The sequence below is a fragment of the Daucus carota genome, chromosome 9, assembly GCF_001625215.2.
Source record: "Daucus carota subsp. sativus chromosome 9, DH1 v3.0, whole genome shotgun sequence".
NCBI lineage: Eukaryota > Viridiplantae > Streptophyta > Magnoliopsida > Apiales > Apiaceae > Daucus > Daucus carota.
Window position 1 is genome coordinate 10,978,271 of NC_030389.2, and position 17,530 is coordinate 10,995,800.

Sequence of the window (17,530 nt, forward strand, 5' to 3'; positions counted from 1 at the left end):
CGGCCAACTGAAAGTTATGCTCCGTACTGTGACCGTATATAGCATTAACCCTTTACATGTAAATCTTAAAAAATATATGCAATTTCGTTAAAAATAATGTTTGTTGTTAAAGTGAAAGAAATGGTTAACGACCATGAAATATTTTTTAAATTTAGTCATGTGATTGTAAGTTTGTTGATGCTTTATTGTTTAAAAGAAATTTTTTTTTGCTCGGTAGTTGAACTAAAAGTTATGTTCAGGTAGACCAAATAGAGTATTAATCCTCTTTTATTATAATATATGAATACCCATGAGACCGGTTCATCTTTTTTTTTTTTGAAATATTTATCAATGAATTATCAATCACCTCCATTTTTATCATTAAGTTATATATTTTTACGGTTTTAATTTTAAAAATACATATTTATGTGATTAATCAATATTTCTTATTTTAATTAAAGCTAATTTATTATATTTCATTTTTTAAAAACTTAACTAAAACTTAGTTGGAAAATTATTATTTAGTTATGTATTTAAATATCATACCTGAGTTTACCACAACATACACTTAACTGAATTATTTTAGAATCAATCAGAGTTCAATCCTTTCAAATAAATAATATTTATTCTTCAAATTTCTTTCTATCAAACTTTAATTAAAATTAATTCAAACAATCACATCTTTTTTTTTTTGACGGAATGCAAGTTTTATTACTCATTTAAATCATTCAGAATTCAAGCTCCAATATTGACCGGAACACACCTCCAATCAAATAACCTATCAGAATACATATGTGACACATGTGCCAGCCCAGCCCGTGAGCCGATATAACATCTCCAACACACTAAACAGAGGAGAATGAAACACGTTTACAATTCTAGACAAATATGGTAGTTTAGCTAATGTGTGAGCTAACCTATTTGCTTGTCTGCGAATATGTTTAACACTCAGATCACTTCTTACTCTCAAAATATCATGATAAGAGTCCAGTACATCACCCGCATCTAGCTGGTGAGCAATGTTATGCCTTAATGCATTTGCTACGGTGAGTGAACCTGTCTCCACAATGAATTGTTGTAAATCCTTTTATATACTTCGCCTAATCTTCTAACAGAGTTAGTCTTCATTAATATTGGAGTCCAGAATACAATGAAATCCAATGGAGTATTACTACATGCCATTGCATTTTGTTTCACAAGTATAACAGGTGGAGGACCACTGATCTGCTTCTCTATACATACCTAAAAGCTTAAAAGCTACACAGAAACTAAGCGCAGAGTACCATTTGTTCACTCTCTGTATAGGTATATGGAGGAGGTAGCAAAGTCTTAGAGTTGGCAAAAGTCTCCACACTGCTTGAAGGTGCCTCTCCAAGAGTTTCGTCCAGAACCCAGTCAGGAATAGCATCCAGAGTCTCCTCGAAAAATGATTTTACCGTCTGCAAGATAAAAATTACGCAAATGTTACAAGATTCCTGATTTGATCTGCAAGGTTGTAATATACTGATTGAAGTTCACGAGGGAGCTCATGAAGGATCCTATAAGCAAAACATAAAGCCGTCCATCAATCAGATCCTTGCGAATCAAAATGTAATAGAGACGATGCCCTATGCAGAAACAGTATTATGAGTACAAAGTCTGACCATATTGAGGTAAATTAATTATGTGAGAGGTAGCAAATTCCTATTTCCAGGTGAACTCTCGATGAAGATCAGCAATACTGTAAGTATCAAGTGAGTCGATATATTACGGCTTCCAGCTCTTTCGATGTCTATTCACACAAAGAAACACAATAGACCAATAGAACGGATGCCACTTGAACGAATTTATAAGTTTCATAAGCTTAATCTTAGGCTGATGTCACGGACTCACGGATATACATCTTTGTGATGGTAGCAAAAGGAAACTTTACTGAGACTCTTGATGGATACTCATAAGCTTTGAATTTAATCTATTTTTCAACAAATGTATCATACTTGAGTAGTACAAATTTGTACTACGATGCATAAATTACAAATAGGATGATAAGAGAGTAATTTGTATGTTGTTCTACCAATATGATGATTTATCTAATCACACACAGTCAAGGCTTCTAACTAAATCCTTTTGACCCCACTGAAAAGCTCAAACTTTGTGTAAGTGAATGTCATGCAATTAGTTATTTGACAATCAAAGATTTTAAATCTTTTAATTATCTTTTTTCTTAGAACACTCTTCACCTATTGACATCTCATGCTGTCAACTCGCAGCTTGTTAAGTCATAGTTTTTTCCTAGATTCTAAAAAAAAGGGATCACCATTGTCTTGTACAGTAATTATCTTGGCATCCAACATATGATCCATGAAAACTATGTTGTGTTTGGTTGGGGAGAATGGAATGGAATGAGTAAAAATACTTGAAACTAATAGAGATAGGAAGAAAGTTTTGAAAAAAAATTGAGGGAGTGCAAAATTGCTATGATGAGATTTGAGAAGAAATTGAGGATAGGAGAGAATGGAGCATTCCATCTCAAATTGAAGGTGTGATATCTAGCATTTGATGCAAGGAATGGAATGGAGGAAGGAATGAAATTTCTTAAAAATTGTCCATAAGATATTTCATTTTTCATTCCATTCCTTCCGGAATCATTCACCCCAACGAAACACAACATATGGGTTATATAAATGTATATATCCTTCAGTGAGTTTCTCTGTGTGACTATTCTTGTCTGATAATTCCAGTTCACTCTTACTTTTACCAAAATTCCCATTTACGTAGACCAAACCATCTCTAAGATAGAAACAGTTCGGTCAAATTTAAACTGAGACCTTTAGCAGGAGCCTCTTGCTAATATCTCCCTCAGAGTCCCTCACAAAGATTGTACTCACGCCTTCACAGTACATCGGGCTAATTATCTTTTTACAAACTGAAAAAGTGTTGGTTCAGGCTATATTTTATTGTTTGAACTTGGATTACAAAATTGGATGGCAGGGAAGAATTATAATAAATATTAATTGAACAAAGCTAAGTGCTGGTGTGACCCACTTATTAGTGATCATAAACAGCGTCTAGGAGCTTTGTTGCCCGGACTCTATAGTCCCTTCTTCCGCTCCCGGCTTCGTCGTTTCATCATACCAGTGTCGGACATGACACGAAATAAGTGCAGGGTATGGGATTTGCGTCGGATCCATCGACTTTGAACCGGAAATCTGTTTTGAAACGTAACCTAAGGCTTATAAACAACTTGTTTTTGCATTCTCCCTTTGTTTTTGCTTCATATATATTCATATGTAGCTATGTTCAATTAAATGGTCATTCTTTAGAAAGCACAAAAAGTCCAGAATCTAAAACTTTAACGTTAAGTTTACATGCCAAGTCCATGCACCCATGTCCAATTCCGAATCCATATCCCAGTATCCTAAATTGTTAAAACTAAGAATCCAGCATGTGGATCTAGATAATTAGTCACAAACAACTAGAAACTCTTAGAAGAAGGATAGCTTTTCTTGACCTAAACTTTACACGAGTACAGTAAAATCAGGAGTTAATAATCACACAATACATCTAAATTAAATGTACAAAGCGCCTAATAACCACATACCATGCAGCGTCGTAAAGCCTCATCAGCTTTGCGCTTCCACAAACCATTTCCCGGCGCTGAATGAAAAAGGCCAAGTGTAGGCTGCACCAATTGACAAAATAGATTTTTTTGGACAACGAAATAAACAGAAAACCTTGTCAGACACACATTAAGCTTACCTTAACTATATCTCGAATATTAGGTCTATTATTGCCCTGTTTACCAAGGACTGAATCACCATATACCTGGTACTGCTCAAGTACCTACAGAGATTACAATGAGGTAAGTATTTAGGATGCATAGTAAGGATGCAAAGAGAATGAGTATACAACAAACCTTACGACGAGTAAGACCCCTATGAGGTGCGCCATATACTGCAGTATCAACATGCCCTAAAGCATGCCATGGGCTGTAGAGATTTAAAAATATATATGATATCATGATTCAAGTGTTATATCTACCAACTGCACGCCATTGAGATAAATGTCCTTTTTAAAGATATATGACAACAAAATAAATATGCAATAGTAATATACTTGAATAAAGATGAGACACAAAAAGGCAGGAGAAAAGGCAACTCTACTCGGTATACTTACACTTCCATTTACAAGTTTCTTAAATTGATCCCATTTTTTAATTTCTACTTCTAATAAGTAATTGCAGATCTAACCAAAGATAAAGCAATATGTTGTGCTTTCCCTATACTTGTATGGCCAACTTAAATTGCATCTGTAGCCTGGTTGTCAACTCATATTATGCAACCACGAGGAGATGAACCATTGGTCATTTAAAAGTCCACCAGAGGAAGAAAAAGAGAAATAAATGCAGCCTCCAGGAATATTGTATGGCTGACTCAGAGAATGTGTGGTACGTGGTTTGCACTAACAAATATATTTACAAACTATTACAACATAATACAGCATAACGAAGCTATCAAAATACATCTTATCGTCTTCTATGACAGTTTCAAAATTACATACTTAACTCATCAAATTTCATCCAGTATATTGACATTTTATCAGGAAATAGTTTAATTTTTCAGAAATGTTAAGTTCTCAACCTTTACAAGCATTCACTACAAAGAGCTGTGCACGGGAGCTTATGCTTTGTGTGGGCAGTGGATAAATGTGAAGCTCCATTTGCTATGGTGAAGCACATCCCATTCAGGACTCCTAGAGTCGATTCGCAAAAAAGCAAGAACATGCAAATATTGCAGCAGATTAAATGCGTGTTCATCTTATTGAAAAATTCTAAATTGCAATCTAGATTAAAATATTGATAGGAGGTAATTAAAATTTTCTTATGTGAAATGAGAAATTTAATTAGTAAAAGATTTGAAGAACAATGAGATATCATTTGCTGCAAGGGGAAAAGACAAGAACATGAAAAAAAAAATCAATATATCATTACAGATACTCCTGGTATATTCATCTTTAATAGAAACTTTAATACCAATATAAATTTAAATATCTTGTCAGTGTGACTGATTAGTTCTTTTTCTTACTCAAAGATAAAATTCAATCAAAAAGAGAAGGTTGAGGACAAGGAAAAACCATCAGATGTGAGGTAAGCCCTGCATACATCTTACCCTCCACAGACCCTGTTTTACGGGTGTAATACACTGAGTATGTCTGGTTTGGTTTGTTACTTAAATATCAAATTCTATAACGCTTCTACAAAGAACTTAATAGGACAGACAGTTAAAATCTCTCACTAAAGATCAAAACCAAAAAAATTAATATCATAGCATGTTTATTTGTCCTGAACGAAGAGAATCCAAACAATCACAGTTTTCAACTTACTAGATTTTCAGAAACCTAGAAATGAAGTACAAAAACGATACTTCAAGGAGATAGGCCAAATCAAGCTGACAGGCCCCCAAAAAAATGCCAGAACATTGTCTTTTCTTTGTTCAAAATCATTATTTCTCTAGTCATATGCATATGACACACTAACTCACCCTCCTCAGAACCAGAATCAAATTAAAAATAATTACTAATGAGTATTTTAAAAAGAAGAAGACAACTACGTTGCTAAAAAATTACAAAAATCAAGAAAGAGAATAGGGTGAGTAGAAATGTTGTGCAACTACTGAAGGTCTACAAACATACGTACTGCAAAAGACCAGCTCAGATACAAAATAACACATCACTTATCATATACATATATTATTCAAAGTTCATAGCATAGGATATACTTCAGCTGAACATATTTCATACTTATTATAGGCTGCACGTCCGACCATAACTCCATGAGCCCCTTCCCTTCGTGCTGCATTCACCTATAATTAATACTAAATATTAAAAGTAGCTGAAAAATATTACAGTGCTCTAATTATAAAAAAAAACTGAATAATAAGTTTGGTGCAAAACAGACTTATAAAGCATAAAATGATCAAATTTTAGTGAACCGATAACAAATTACTAATTAGAAGCTTACAGGGTTGACTACCGTACAAGGAACAAAACAAAGAAGATTATACTGACAGAATTGCTCGCAACTTTCTTTCAACCAATCTTTTAAGAAAATAAATTATAAATTATATCAAAAACTATAGAATACTTAAGTTTTTGACTTGGGGACCATTATAAAACAAGTTAAGATCAGCCCTGAGCAAGGACCAGAGAGAGAGAGAGAGAGAGTCCATAATTGTTTCGTAAGGCAAGAGATCTTATAGACCATTTAAAGAAAGTAAGAATATTAAGATAAAATAAAAAGTAACGCGAAATTTGAATCTAATAAGTTTTCATTATTCTAGAAAATCATAAAAAGAACAAGCTTATACAAACTAATATAGTTATTTAAAGATTTTTGATTATTTGAAAACAATCCTAAACTTCATCTCAATTCTTTTGCGAACTTATCAGGATAATGAAACATATATATACCAAAACTTTATAACATAACCTAATTATTTGGATATTCCGAACTCTGTCCTGCACACCCATTTGCCCATAGGAAAGACATTTATTGGATAATGAAATTTATTGAATAATGAAATAATCAACACCAGTAAAAACAAAAGCCAAATAAATTCAAGAATTCATGGAAAGAAAAAAAAAAGAGTAGTAGTTTTGTTGCACTGTAATAGTTATAATACCTTTAGCACGTTACCCCTCACCCTAAAAAATATGTTTAGTATGTATACGGAATAGATCACTTCCAATATTCAAATATGGCAACATATTTCCACCATTGCACATGTACATTTATCTGTGTGAATAAGAGGATGCCAAATATGTTAGGCTTTTGTCAAGGGGTCATACTTTCTGGTGATGATGGCTCTGCAAGATCTATTATGGTAAATTTATCAGTTTTCATCCTCCAATACTTTTCAGTATTAAAAGTATCATTGCTTATCTTTCGATAAGTAAGCAACATCATCATACGATTCAGCCATTCTTAGCCAGAAGCATTCAGAAAATTCCAGATTAAACAATCCAACCTCTTTTGAAGTTTGAAATAACAATAAGAAAGAAATAGTAAATGGGCATAACGAGCAAAAGGCAAGGTGAACCTGGAATTTATTTTATAAAGTTACAATACTGATTACACGAAATTATCAAGAAAGCCTACAAAGAAATTTGTTTTCTTCGTATCATGCATAGACATGAGTATAGGCACCATCCACATTAACTGTGAAATACATAACTGACACTTACCTCAGCAATACTTTTGATGCCTCCATTAATGGTGAACATTAAGTCCGGAAAATCGCGCAATAGGGCATAGTAGAACTCATATCTGCATCATAATTGCCTAATTATATATCTGAGACAGAAGAGATACTAATAGCAGATGATTAACAATCTTAAAACATACTTTAGGGGTGGAATTTTTCTGTTATCAGCAGGACTGATTCCATTCAGCAATGCCTTTCGAGAGTGTATGATGAAATGCTTAGTTGGTGATTTTGCAGACACTTCAGAAATAAAGTCACCTGACAAGAGAAATAAGAAAGGAAAACATGAGAGGAAGCTTTGCCCGCTGCATCTAACATTGCAGTGAAGAAAGACAACCAGAATCATTGTCAGTAGATCTTATCATGTTATAGAAGAACTAAAGACTCACGAGATACTGCTTACGCTTGTTCTAAAGAGTTTGAAGGGATATATCCATACTACCACTTACAATTTTCAGAAAAGATTTCATGGGTTATGTTCAAGAGAGAACCATTAGGGAGAGAACCCTTACCTTATTTATAGTATTAGTTGTTCTGCAGCAGAACTTCAAATGCAAAAAATGTCGATATCTATGTATTATATTTTAAAGTTATTTTTGAACACACACAACGATGAAAAAACATGAAAAAAAAACATGTATTTAGATTTAGATCCTAAAAATCTATTTAAAATTTAGGGTTCTGTAGCAGAACCTCAGTGGTTCTCTGGTTCTATTTTAAGGACTAGTTCTCTCTTGAGCGCGACCCAAGATTTCATATATGTATTGTAAGGTTCTGAATTCTGTAAACTATACTAAAATCTATCTTTCAAATACAATTATAAAAAAAAGTGCATTTAGCATAACCAGGGATCATTCGCTAATGAGAAACTGGGCCATAAAAGAATCTGCGCGCAGCTTACATCAAATATCTCCAAAAAATTTAAAAAAATATCATGCTGCCAGTGGATCTTATTCTCTGTCAATTTTAAAAACATTATAAAAGAAATCATGAGCCTCTTAGGCCTGACCTTCCTCTATTTTGATGACATGTGCAATTTTATGTCCACCTTTATTGCAAAACATGAAAAAAATTACTGTACAGATATTGACTTCAATATGGTGAATTGAATTTCAAACCAATTTTTATTTAAATGAATATAAGATAATATAGCATAAGTTGTTAGCTTATATGTCCTTTTCTATTTGAAACAAAATCATATTTGCATCTTAAACGCACATAAGAATGAACATTCTGATAATATAGGGACTAGTAGTAATGACGTATATGTCGAAATTTCTTCAATTTGTCAACCTGGGGGATCAAGGAACCGGTAGGATTTCTAAGGAATTCACAGGGACCGGTTGGTTCCCAATTAAAAACTTCGAAGCAGCAAAAGTTAATATAGTGCCTTAAAATTTCTGGTACGCTCACTGTCAATATTCAGAACTAAAAAAGGTTTTGCAACTACAATATAAGACAATAATAAATAATATGCAGTGAAGAAATAATTTCTTTTTTTATTCAACAGTCGGACAAAAAGAAAACCTTATTTTATTCATCAACTATTTGTTATGAACCCTTAAACCCAATAGTAATTTTCATAACGAACTTTTATACAGATATCTGTTAGTACTGAAATTTAAGGGTCTAGTAGTACAAAGTATAAGTTAGCATATATATTGCATCAGTTTCATGAATAGTTTGATATGTGCTTTGCAATAAGCAAGAAGTGCAGCAATTAGCAAGTCATTTCAAAAGCTGCACATTGTGAAACATAAAATTATTTATCTTATGGAAACACAATGTGACAGAGATTCGACACAGATTCCCTTTTACTCTTTTACAACTGCAAATTTCTTGAGAAATAGAAGGTGGCCAATTACAAATAGAGTTTTTCAATTCAAGCTCATTTCACATATACAGTTGAAGAAAGAAACTTACAGAGCTCATTATATGAATCATGATTATCAACACCAATTCGACATTTGACACTCACAGGAACATCACAGTTAGCAGCGATCACTGACATGGCCTCAGCAACCAACTTTCCTTGTCAAAACGAAACTTCTGTATGAGAGTGCATTGACATAGAATAAAGGGAAGAGTAAACGAAAATAAAATATTCTTTAAGATAAGTGACTGATAATTAAAAAAAAATGGTCTTAACCTTTGGCTCAAGCATTAGACTGACACCAAAACATCCATGACCAGCTACCTTAGAGCTAGGGCATCCGCAACTTGTAGCAGAATATTTTCAGTTGTCAGAAATTTTTATAAAAAAACAAGACTAAAAGTCAAAAGTGAGAGGCACAAACTTCAGATTAATTTCATCATATCCATAAGGATTTGCAAGTTCTGTTGCTCTTGCCAGTCTATCCAGCTTATTTCCTCCAATTTGAAGCACTATTGGATGTTGCTCTGGTGTATATGCCAAAAACCTGTCCTGTAATAAGCAATGAACTTGAAGTCAATCATCACTTCTAATCAGATATCAGATGTTCTGGTCAAGAGATCAAAAATGCATCTAAGTACATATATAAAATGCATTATAGTTGGTGCAACCTTTTGGGAATCCTAAAAACACTCAAGTCAAAGCACTTATGACATTTTAAATATAGAGTGGTTGACTACCGAATTGGAAGATTATCTAATGAGTGCTGCCAATTTGTATTCAGATTTTACAACCTCGGCACAATGTCATTGTTCTTTCAACGTAGATCTGCCAGAACAGTTACGTCATACGTGAGCGCTAAATTGTAAGACCATCCCACCCCTTGCGGGCGTAATGAAGAAGGGACATTGCATTCCTGATTCACTCAACCAGTTATGTCCATTTTGGAAAAATCAAGGAGTAAATTAACTATTCAACCTCTTGAGAAAGTGGTAGCAATCCAAATGATCCAATAATGCGAGTACTGATCAAGACTTGGTTTGTTTTACTAAACTACTGAAAAGAACACTACCTGATGAAAAAACATCTACATCATAATCGTTTGAAAAATCTAATGACAACATTGATGATTAAGAATCTTACTATCTAACAATTGGGTTATGCATTAAGAATCTGCAAGGGTTGCAATTTTTGGTGAAGCTAGGTTATATTTCGGGGTTCTATAAATACTTGAATCAACCCATTCATCGCACAAGATTTAAGCTAGTAATTTTCTATTCATAGATGTGCAAAAACAAAGTTCAATACTTCAGAAATTAGATATTACATACTACATATATTGCTATACTGATCAGTGGCTAAAAGGTCATTTTAACAACTAAACCTGCCTTGATAATTATAGGACCTTGAACTAAGCCTATTACAAGTCAAAAGTATAGAAAGCTGAAAATTTTATATAAGACAAAAGGGCACAATCCTTTTAAGTAAATAGCAGAGGCTAGTAATCAAGCAACACAAAGCAATTAAAAACTGTCTACAGTAGAGATTGTGAGGCACCGCACAAATGTCAAAGTTGATTTAGAATCAATGTTGCATAAAGGTCTGGTTCCTAAACTTAAGATGCTGGTGGTATATGAAATTACATTTAGGTTATGTGATTTGCATTAAGTACCATTTACCAGGGACTCTATCCCCATTAACTGCAAACCCATCACTTGTAATCTTAATGGGATAAACCACAATTTGCTCCCATTTAATAACCTAGGACCCATATAATACAAGTTTTGCAGCTAAATAAAATATTGTATCCCTTCAACCAAGTTTAATAGTCCTCGCCAATACCTTAAGCGCAAGAAAGAAAAAGAACTAATGGTAGGAAATTAGTCTATATAAAGATAATGAAGCTAATTATAGAGGACAGACATAGGCAAACAAGACACTATGCATACCTTCTTACAGATTAAATAAGTAAGAAAATGACTACATATTGCAAATATGAGATAAATGCTAAGCAAGCAGTAGTAACAAAAGACAGAAAATCAGCTACAGAACATGCAAGAATATTTTTAAACACAAATTGGCATCTTCATGAAAGAAAAGTAGCAATCTTGACTCATTATAATCTCATTAGTAAGTAAAAATTCATTGAAGCAGTCACTTGACTCAAATTTGTACAAAGCCCCCTTAATCTTTTGCTAAAGGAAAAAACCTAGTGTAGTACTGGCCTACTGGAATAATGGCCCATAATATTATCCTTTAGAGTTAAAATGCCCCCAATAACATAACCCAAAAAGATGGACCTGGCTATCACAGAGAGACGTTAAATCGTCTTACGTTTCTGAACAACAGACTCTTGCATACTTTCATTTTTTTTCCTTTTTCTTTTTTAAAAATAATTTTGGTAACCCATAATAAAGTAATAACTGGAACGTAAATTAACAGTCGTTATTTTAGGGTTCATATTTGAATTTTAGAATGATTTATTTATACTTGAAATTAAATTAATTTTAAGAAAATTAATAAAAAAAATTCAAAATGCAACTTTAACTTTAATCTCACCAACCCACTTGTTATTCAGTCATCACATTTGGCCTTCAACTATGACACATCCACATTTGCGCAAACGAAACTCAAACCTACGTTTTAGACTACTTAAATGGCACTTGATCTAGCGTTGTTATTATATCCTGCAGACATCTCAATACCAAGACGTTTATTAAACTAGAGTTTAAGGGTTTAAACGTTAGACGATGTTGCGTTTTGGGTTAATACCCAAAACATTACACTATCTGGCATGAATGAATGATATTGGGGGCCAATTTTTTGAATCTTGATATTTGGGGGATTAAGCTGAGATATTATGTTATTGGGGGCCAACACCCGGCCTACTAGGTGTGTCTGCGCTTTAAACAAATGCCCAGATTGGCATACGAACTTGTTTGACGACACTTCACACCTGCCGCATGTACTTCACGCATAGAGCTTTGATATGAATTGATTATTACTATATTAAATCAATTTGTACAACTGTACTTGCACAAAAAATTCATAATGGTATATCAGACAGATGGTAAAGATAGTTTATGTATTTTGTAGAAGCCTATTTATATATATATATTCTTTCATATATGAGGTGATAAGCGTCTCCTACCAAATTTTCAGTCTGGTGTACTATTGTTTCCGCAGCAACCATTTCTGTATAAAGCCATGCATGTTTTGAAATGAGACGAGCCAAAGTCCTGTAATGATTATCCGTCCAATCCATCATTGGAGCAACACTAGGAAAAAGGTAACATGAATTAGTACAGCTAAAAAATCATTAAGCTTCTTCTCAATGGTAATCCTTTAGATGCCATCATCATTGGAGCAACACCAGGAATCAATTAGCAGAAATTCTCAAATTAGTACAGCTAAATAATCATTAAGCTTTTTCGCAAAGGTAATCTTTGAGATGCCAACCTGAACAAAGGAGAAAGATGCTGCTGAACAGGTACTGTATGTAAATTACGCTTCCGAAAGTGAGTACATAGTCTCTGTGATCTACTTCTACAAATAGAATTTTGCGACAATCTCCCCCTTTTCCCGAGGATAACAGAGTAAACAGGAGTATAAGAAACAGACAAAATCTGCCCTGCAGATGCCATTCCTCTCATCATACAGTAGTATATTTTTTGGTTTACCTATGATCAGTGGAAAATTGTTACATTAGACAAGATGATATCACTTTGCACTAAGCTAAAGATTTTTTTGCAGCTTCAAATCAGAATGCCTTTTAGAAAGGAAAAGATTAAGATGCATAGAAAAATATAAGAATTCCTCAAGTCACACGAGGACATTTCACTCAATCACTCGAATACAAGGGGACTTTGTAATTTGAACAACCAAATATATCTAATCGAGAAAAAAAATAAATGTATGAGGACTCGGAAAGCAATTGAATGTGTCAAGATGATTACATATACAAATCTTGTATAATTGGGTTTGTCTGTAATTTCTTCTAGTTCTTTTAGTGTTAGACATTATATACGTGTGTCTGTGTGTGTGTGTGTGTATCTTTACGGACATGCATTTATAACACACAGATTATGCATGGAATTATTTTTAGATTAAATCTATACTAATTGTAGTATACCACTGGCTGATAAGCTTTATTTTTTCCTTGTTAAGTTACCAAATGTCATATAACTGAGGTCTGAAACTCTGGGTCGTCAACAACACAGATAAGTTAGTTGAGAAAAGTCTACATACTTCAAGGTTTCATACATGCCACCTGCACAGCCTACCCCCACTGAACAATTTCCCTGCCCCTCTGAATACACCAGTGTCGTGAAATGCACAAGATCCAATTTTGGAGCGCAAGTACTGGCACAATTTTTTTCCAAAAATGGAATTATATATACAATTATCTTATTTATGTATATTTTATTTTTATTTTTTTACATATAACAATGGAATAGTACTTAAAATAGTTTAAAACATAATAAAAATTCTCAAACTTAGTAGTAATATCACACAAAAGTATCGAACTATTGATCGATTTATTTATTTGGTCTAAGGGGCCAGAACCTAACACACATTAAAAGTAGTATATTCTCCTGATGTTCAACATTTAGTGGTTATGAAGGTAAGCAGGGTTTATTAAGTTAAGGGTATTTTGGTCTTTTAATACGTAGTGAGAGTGTTTTTGCGCTTTTCCCTATGAGTTTTTTTCTGGTATCTTACTGCATGTTCATTAGCAACTGACATTTTGAAACCTATACATATATGCTCTTGTTAACTATGTTTTAGTGCCAGAGTACAGACACTAAGTTAGTCGATGTGCAACACCTCCGAGCCTCTAAATACACTCGCTCGTGTATCTTATTTTAAGTATTCCTTAGGAGCTATTCCCAACTCAGATCCTTCAGAATTGTTAGTGTACCCCATCTTCTCTTATCTTCTCCCTTCTCAGTACTCCCATGATCGACTCAACAACTTCACTTCAACTTGTAGGGAACAATTTACACGAGGAGAGACACTACTCCTCAAAATATTTAACTTATATAAATATGTGGACGAAATTGTTTCCACTTGTGTACAGTCCTATAATTTTTCCTTCAAGCATTAATAGTTTGACTCTTCAGTTTCGACAATGTACATACGTGTGACACCTGGACACAAGTCATTCCATTTCAGATCCTTTGACAACAATGTCGATACATTCACCAACTCAAAGAACATTTATGAGATTAACTCAAGATACAAAAAAAAAATTGAGTAAAACAAGTTAAAGCATGTACGAAACGTGTAATTTGCTAACCCCACATAACTCTATAAGTTTGAGGTTTATAAGGCTTTGAGATTCTGGTGAAGATTGAATAACTTTAATATTTAAACAAGTGTTCTAATTGGTTATGCCTCTATGCACATCTGGAAAATAACCAATCTCCTAGACCTTCCTAATCATCAGTTATTTACTGGAATTTATCTGCATGTACTAAAACTAGGTGCTCAATTAAATCAAAATGATAGAAAACCGCTTATGCTGAAGTTAGTTACGGTTTACGGTTGACTGTTCCCCTCAAGGATGTCACTTTGATCATAAAACAATTAATAATTTTTTTCATAACATAAATAATACAGACTCTGATCAAAACAATGAAAAGAATACCCTGGTTTCCTACATTCGAAAGATATAAAATCATCTTTAAAGTCAAAAGTATGGCATTAATAAATGTATCAAATCTTGAAAGAGAAGTGTACCGAATTTAACTACATTTGCCAAGATAATATTTCAATCCATCCTCATTTCTATTTTCTTATCTCTTCTTCCTCTAAAAATTACGAAATCGGACTAAAATTTATGTTAATTTACGAATCTCAAATCACCCAATTTCATGATAATGGGATAAGAGAAATCAATAACTACAAAATACTACAAAAGGACTCAACAACTATGTGGGTGTTAGGTTACAAATCAACACCAGTTAAAAATCCAAACTTCTTTTATGAATTATTTTTATTTTCAAAATTGAACTTTACAAAAAAAGTATACGATCATTTGAAAAAACATTTTAAAATATTGTATCATTATCATTATATTAATAATGTATACACATGATAAGTTTTAAATATAAAAAAAAATTCAAACACATAAACAAAAAAAAGTCATTTTTCACTTGTAACTACTCCCTCCGTCCCCCTCAATTGTTTACATTGGAGGGGGACACGGAGACCAAGACAATGTATGAAAAATGAGTAAAGTTAGATGAAAAGTGGGTAAAGTGGTGGGACCTACCAATATTTAATAATAGATTTGAGATAGTGGAGGAAAGTAGTGGGTGTAATAGTACTCCCTCCGTCTCAATTTATAGGTCCAGTTTGGGAAAAAAATTTGTCCCAAAATACTTGTCCCTCTCTTCTTTCAATACAAATTTATCTACATATTAATTGTGATTTTTTTGAAACTCAACATTATTCTCATTTCTCAATGCACTAAATCCCTATATTTATTGTGATTTTTTTGAAACTCAACAATATTCTCACTTATCAATGCACTAATTAATGATACATGAGATAAGATTCCATCTAACCAACTTTTTTCTTAATATGTGTGTTTATTCCAAAATGGACCTATATATTGAGACGGAGGGAGTAGTTTTTATTGTTAAATATGAGATAGTAGGTGAAGATAGTGGGTGTAATTATGAGAAAAACTTACTATTTATAGTAGCGTAAAGAAATGAGAGGGACATCCCAAAATAGTAACTGTAAAGAAATGAGAGGGACGGAGGGAGTAATAAACAATTCTTTTAAGCTAAACCAATCGGGACATGTATACATAATGAAACTCATAATCATAAAATCATATATATTTGGTTGGGGTGAATACAAATGGAGAGAATGGAATGAGATTTAAACTATAATTTAGTTGAATGTATAATAATTTCATTCCTTCCACCATTCCATTCCTATCCCCTTAACTAGAGCTCAAACTCTTCATTTTGCGAAGGAATGCTTCATTCCTAATCATATCTATTTTCTAGCCAAATCTTATCACATAAAATTTGCACTTATTCATTTTTTTTCAAAGTCCCCCTCCTACCCTCTATTATTTTCTTTTATTTGTACTCATTCCATTCCATTCATCCCAACCAAACACAACTTAATTGGTTTTACACAACTTAAAGTTACAAGAAGCAGAAACACACAAGCTAGACAGTATATACACACACGCACACATGTAATTAGGGTTTTACAGGAGGGGGGAAGTCATACTCTTTGCCGTAGAGATGCGGAGCTGTGAATTTCAGAGCATTTTTGTGCGTGTTCACTTGGCAGACTTGCTTTAATGATTACTCTTTTGTAGCGTTCGGCTCTGCCTCACTCGTGCTCTTTGGTTTCAGCTTTATTTTATTACATACCAGACCAGTCTTATATTACTCCCTCCAACCCTCTGATTTCTATACACATTCCTTTTTTGGATGTCCCATTCAATTCTATACATTTCAAAACCTTCTCAAAGTGGTAACTTTTTATAATATAAAAATCCCAACCACCCACTACTTTCATCCACTTTTACAAATCTATCCATTATATATTGATGGGTCCCACTACTTTACTCACTTTTCCTTCTCTTTCCTCTCACTTTATATTACTTTATACACTCTTGACTCTTCTTAGTCTCTGTGCCCAATCCAAACGTATACATATCAAAGGGACGGAAGGAGTATGATTTATGATTATTATAATTTATTTAAATTTAGAAGTTGAAAATATATAAATAATATATGTTAACACTTTTATGAGGAAAACAATTAATTTTACTAAGGAGTTAAAATTTTTAAATAGTTAATCAGAAATTTAAGTGATATGAAAAATAGTAAGAATTGTTTGAATATTAAATATATAAATTAGTGATTATTAAATAAGTTAATATATGTAAATGATGTTGAGAAATATTAGAAAAATGAGAAACACGCACACAAAAAATCGCTAGAATACGAAAATTGAGGATAAGAGATAAGAGGAGAATGGGGATGAACTTATGTTCTAAGTAGACAAGGCAAAATCTAATGCGATTAATTATGATTTAAAAGTTTATGTTTTTGAAAGTACTACTCCCTCCCTTTTTGTACGTGACCTCATTTCCTTTTTGTAGGTCTCATTATACGTGATCTTATTATTTTTTTTTAACGTCCTAAAAAGAATGAACTTATAAAATTTATTCTCTCTGTCCCATTTTAACTGATGTTTGACTTTTTAACACGTATATTGAGGTGTAAAAAAATATTATCTACACTCAATAAAAAATTTCAATTCTTATCTCAAATAAAAGTTTAGATTCTAAACTTTTATTTGATATAAATTTTATACAAAATAATTATGTTTAGGTGTGATTTTTTTAACATCTTAAAATGTGTGTAAAAAAGTCAAAAGCAGTTAAAATGAGACGGAG

At 32.9% G+C, this 17,530-nt stretch overlaps 1 protein-coding gene across 1 annotated transcript; it reads right to left on the reverse strand.

The window, feature by feature from the left end:
* Positions 1-1,026: 1,026 nt before the first annotated feature.
* LOC108200264 (uncharacterized) lies at positions 1,027-16,541 on the reverse strand. Its single transcript, XM_017368362.2, has 13 exons — positions 16,351-16,541; positions 12,553-12,773; positions 12,245-12,371; positions 9,518-9,645; positions 9,370-9,439; positions 9,144-9,246; positions 7,361-7,478; positions 7,201-7,282; positions 5,758-5,819; positions 3,875-3,947; positions 3,718-3,801; positions 3,560-3,640; positions 1,027-1,418 (listed from the first exon to the last, which is right to left on the reverse strand). The coding sequence occupies exons 2-13, from the start codon at positions 12,747-12,749 to the stop codon at positions 1,248-1,250; spliced, it is 1,296 nt and encodes a 431-aa protein (XP_017223851.1). The 5' UTR covers positions 12,750-12,773; positions 16,351-16,541; the 3' UTR covers positions 1,027-1,247.
* Positions 16,542-17,530: the final 989 nt, after the last annotated feature.

Excerpts from the sequence above, each read along its gene's own strand:
- LOC108200264 (XM_017368362.2), bottom strand. The coding sequence starts at position 12,749 with ATGATGAGAGGAATGGCATCTGCAGGGCAGATTTTGTCTGTTTCTTAT. Across the intron at positions 9,440-9,517 it reads TATGATGAAATTAATCTGAA|TTGCGGATGCCCTAGCTCTA; the intron begins GTTTGTGCCTCT and ends TTCTGCTACAAG. Across the intron at positions 9,247-9,369 it reads GTCTAATGCTTGAGCCAAAG|TTGGTTGCTGAGGCCATGTC; the intron begins GTTAAGACCATT and ends TGACAAGGAAAG.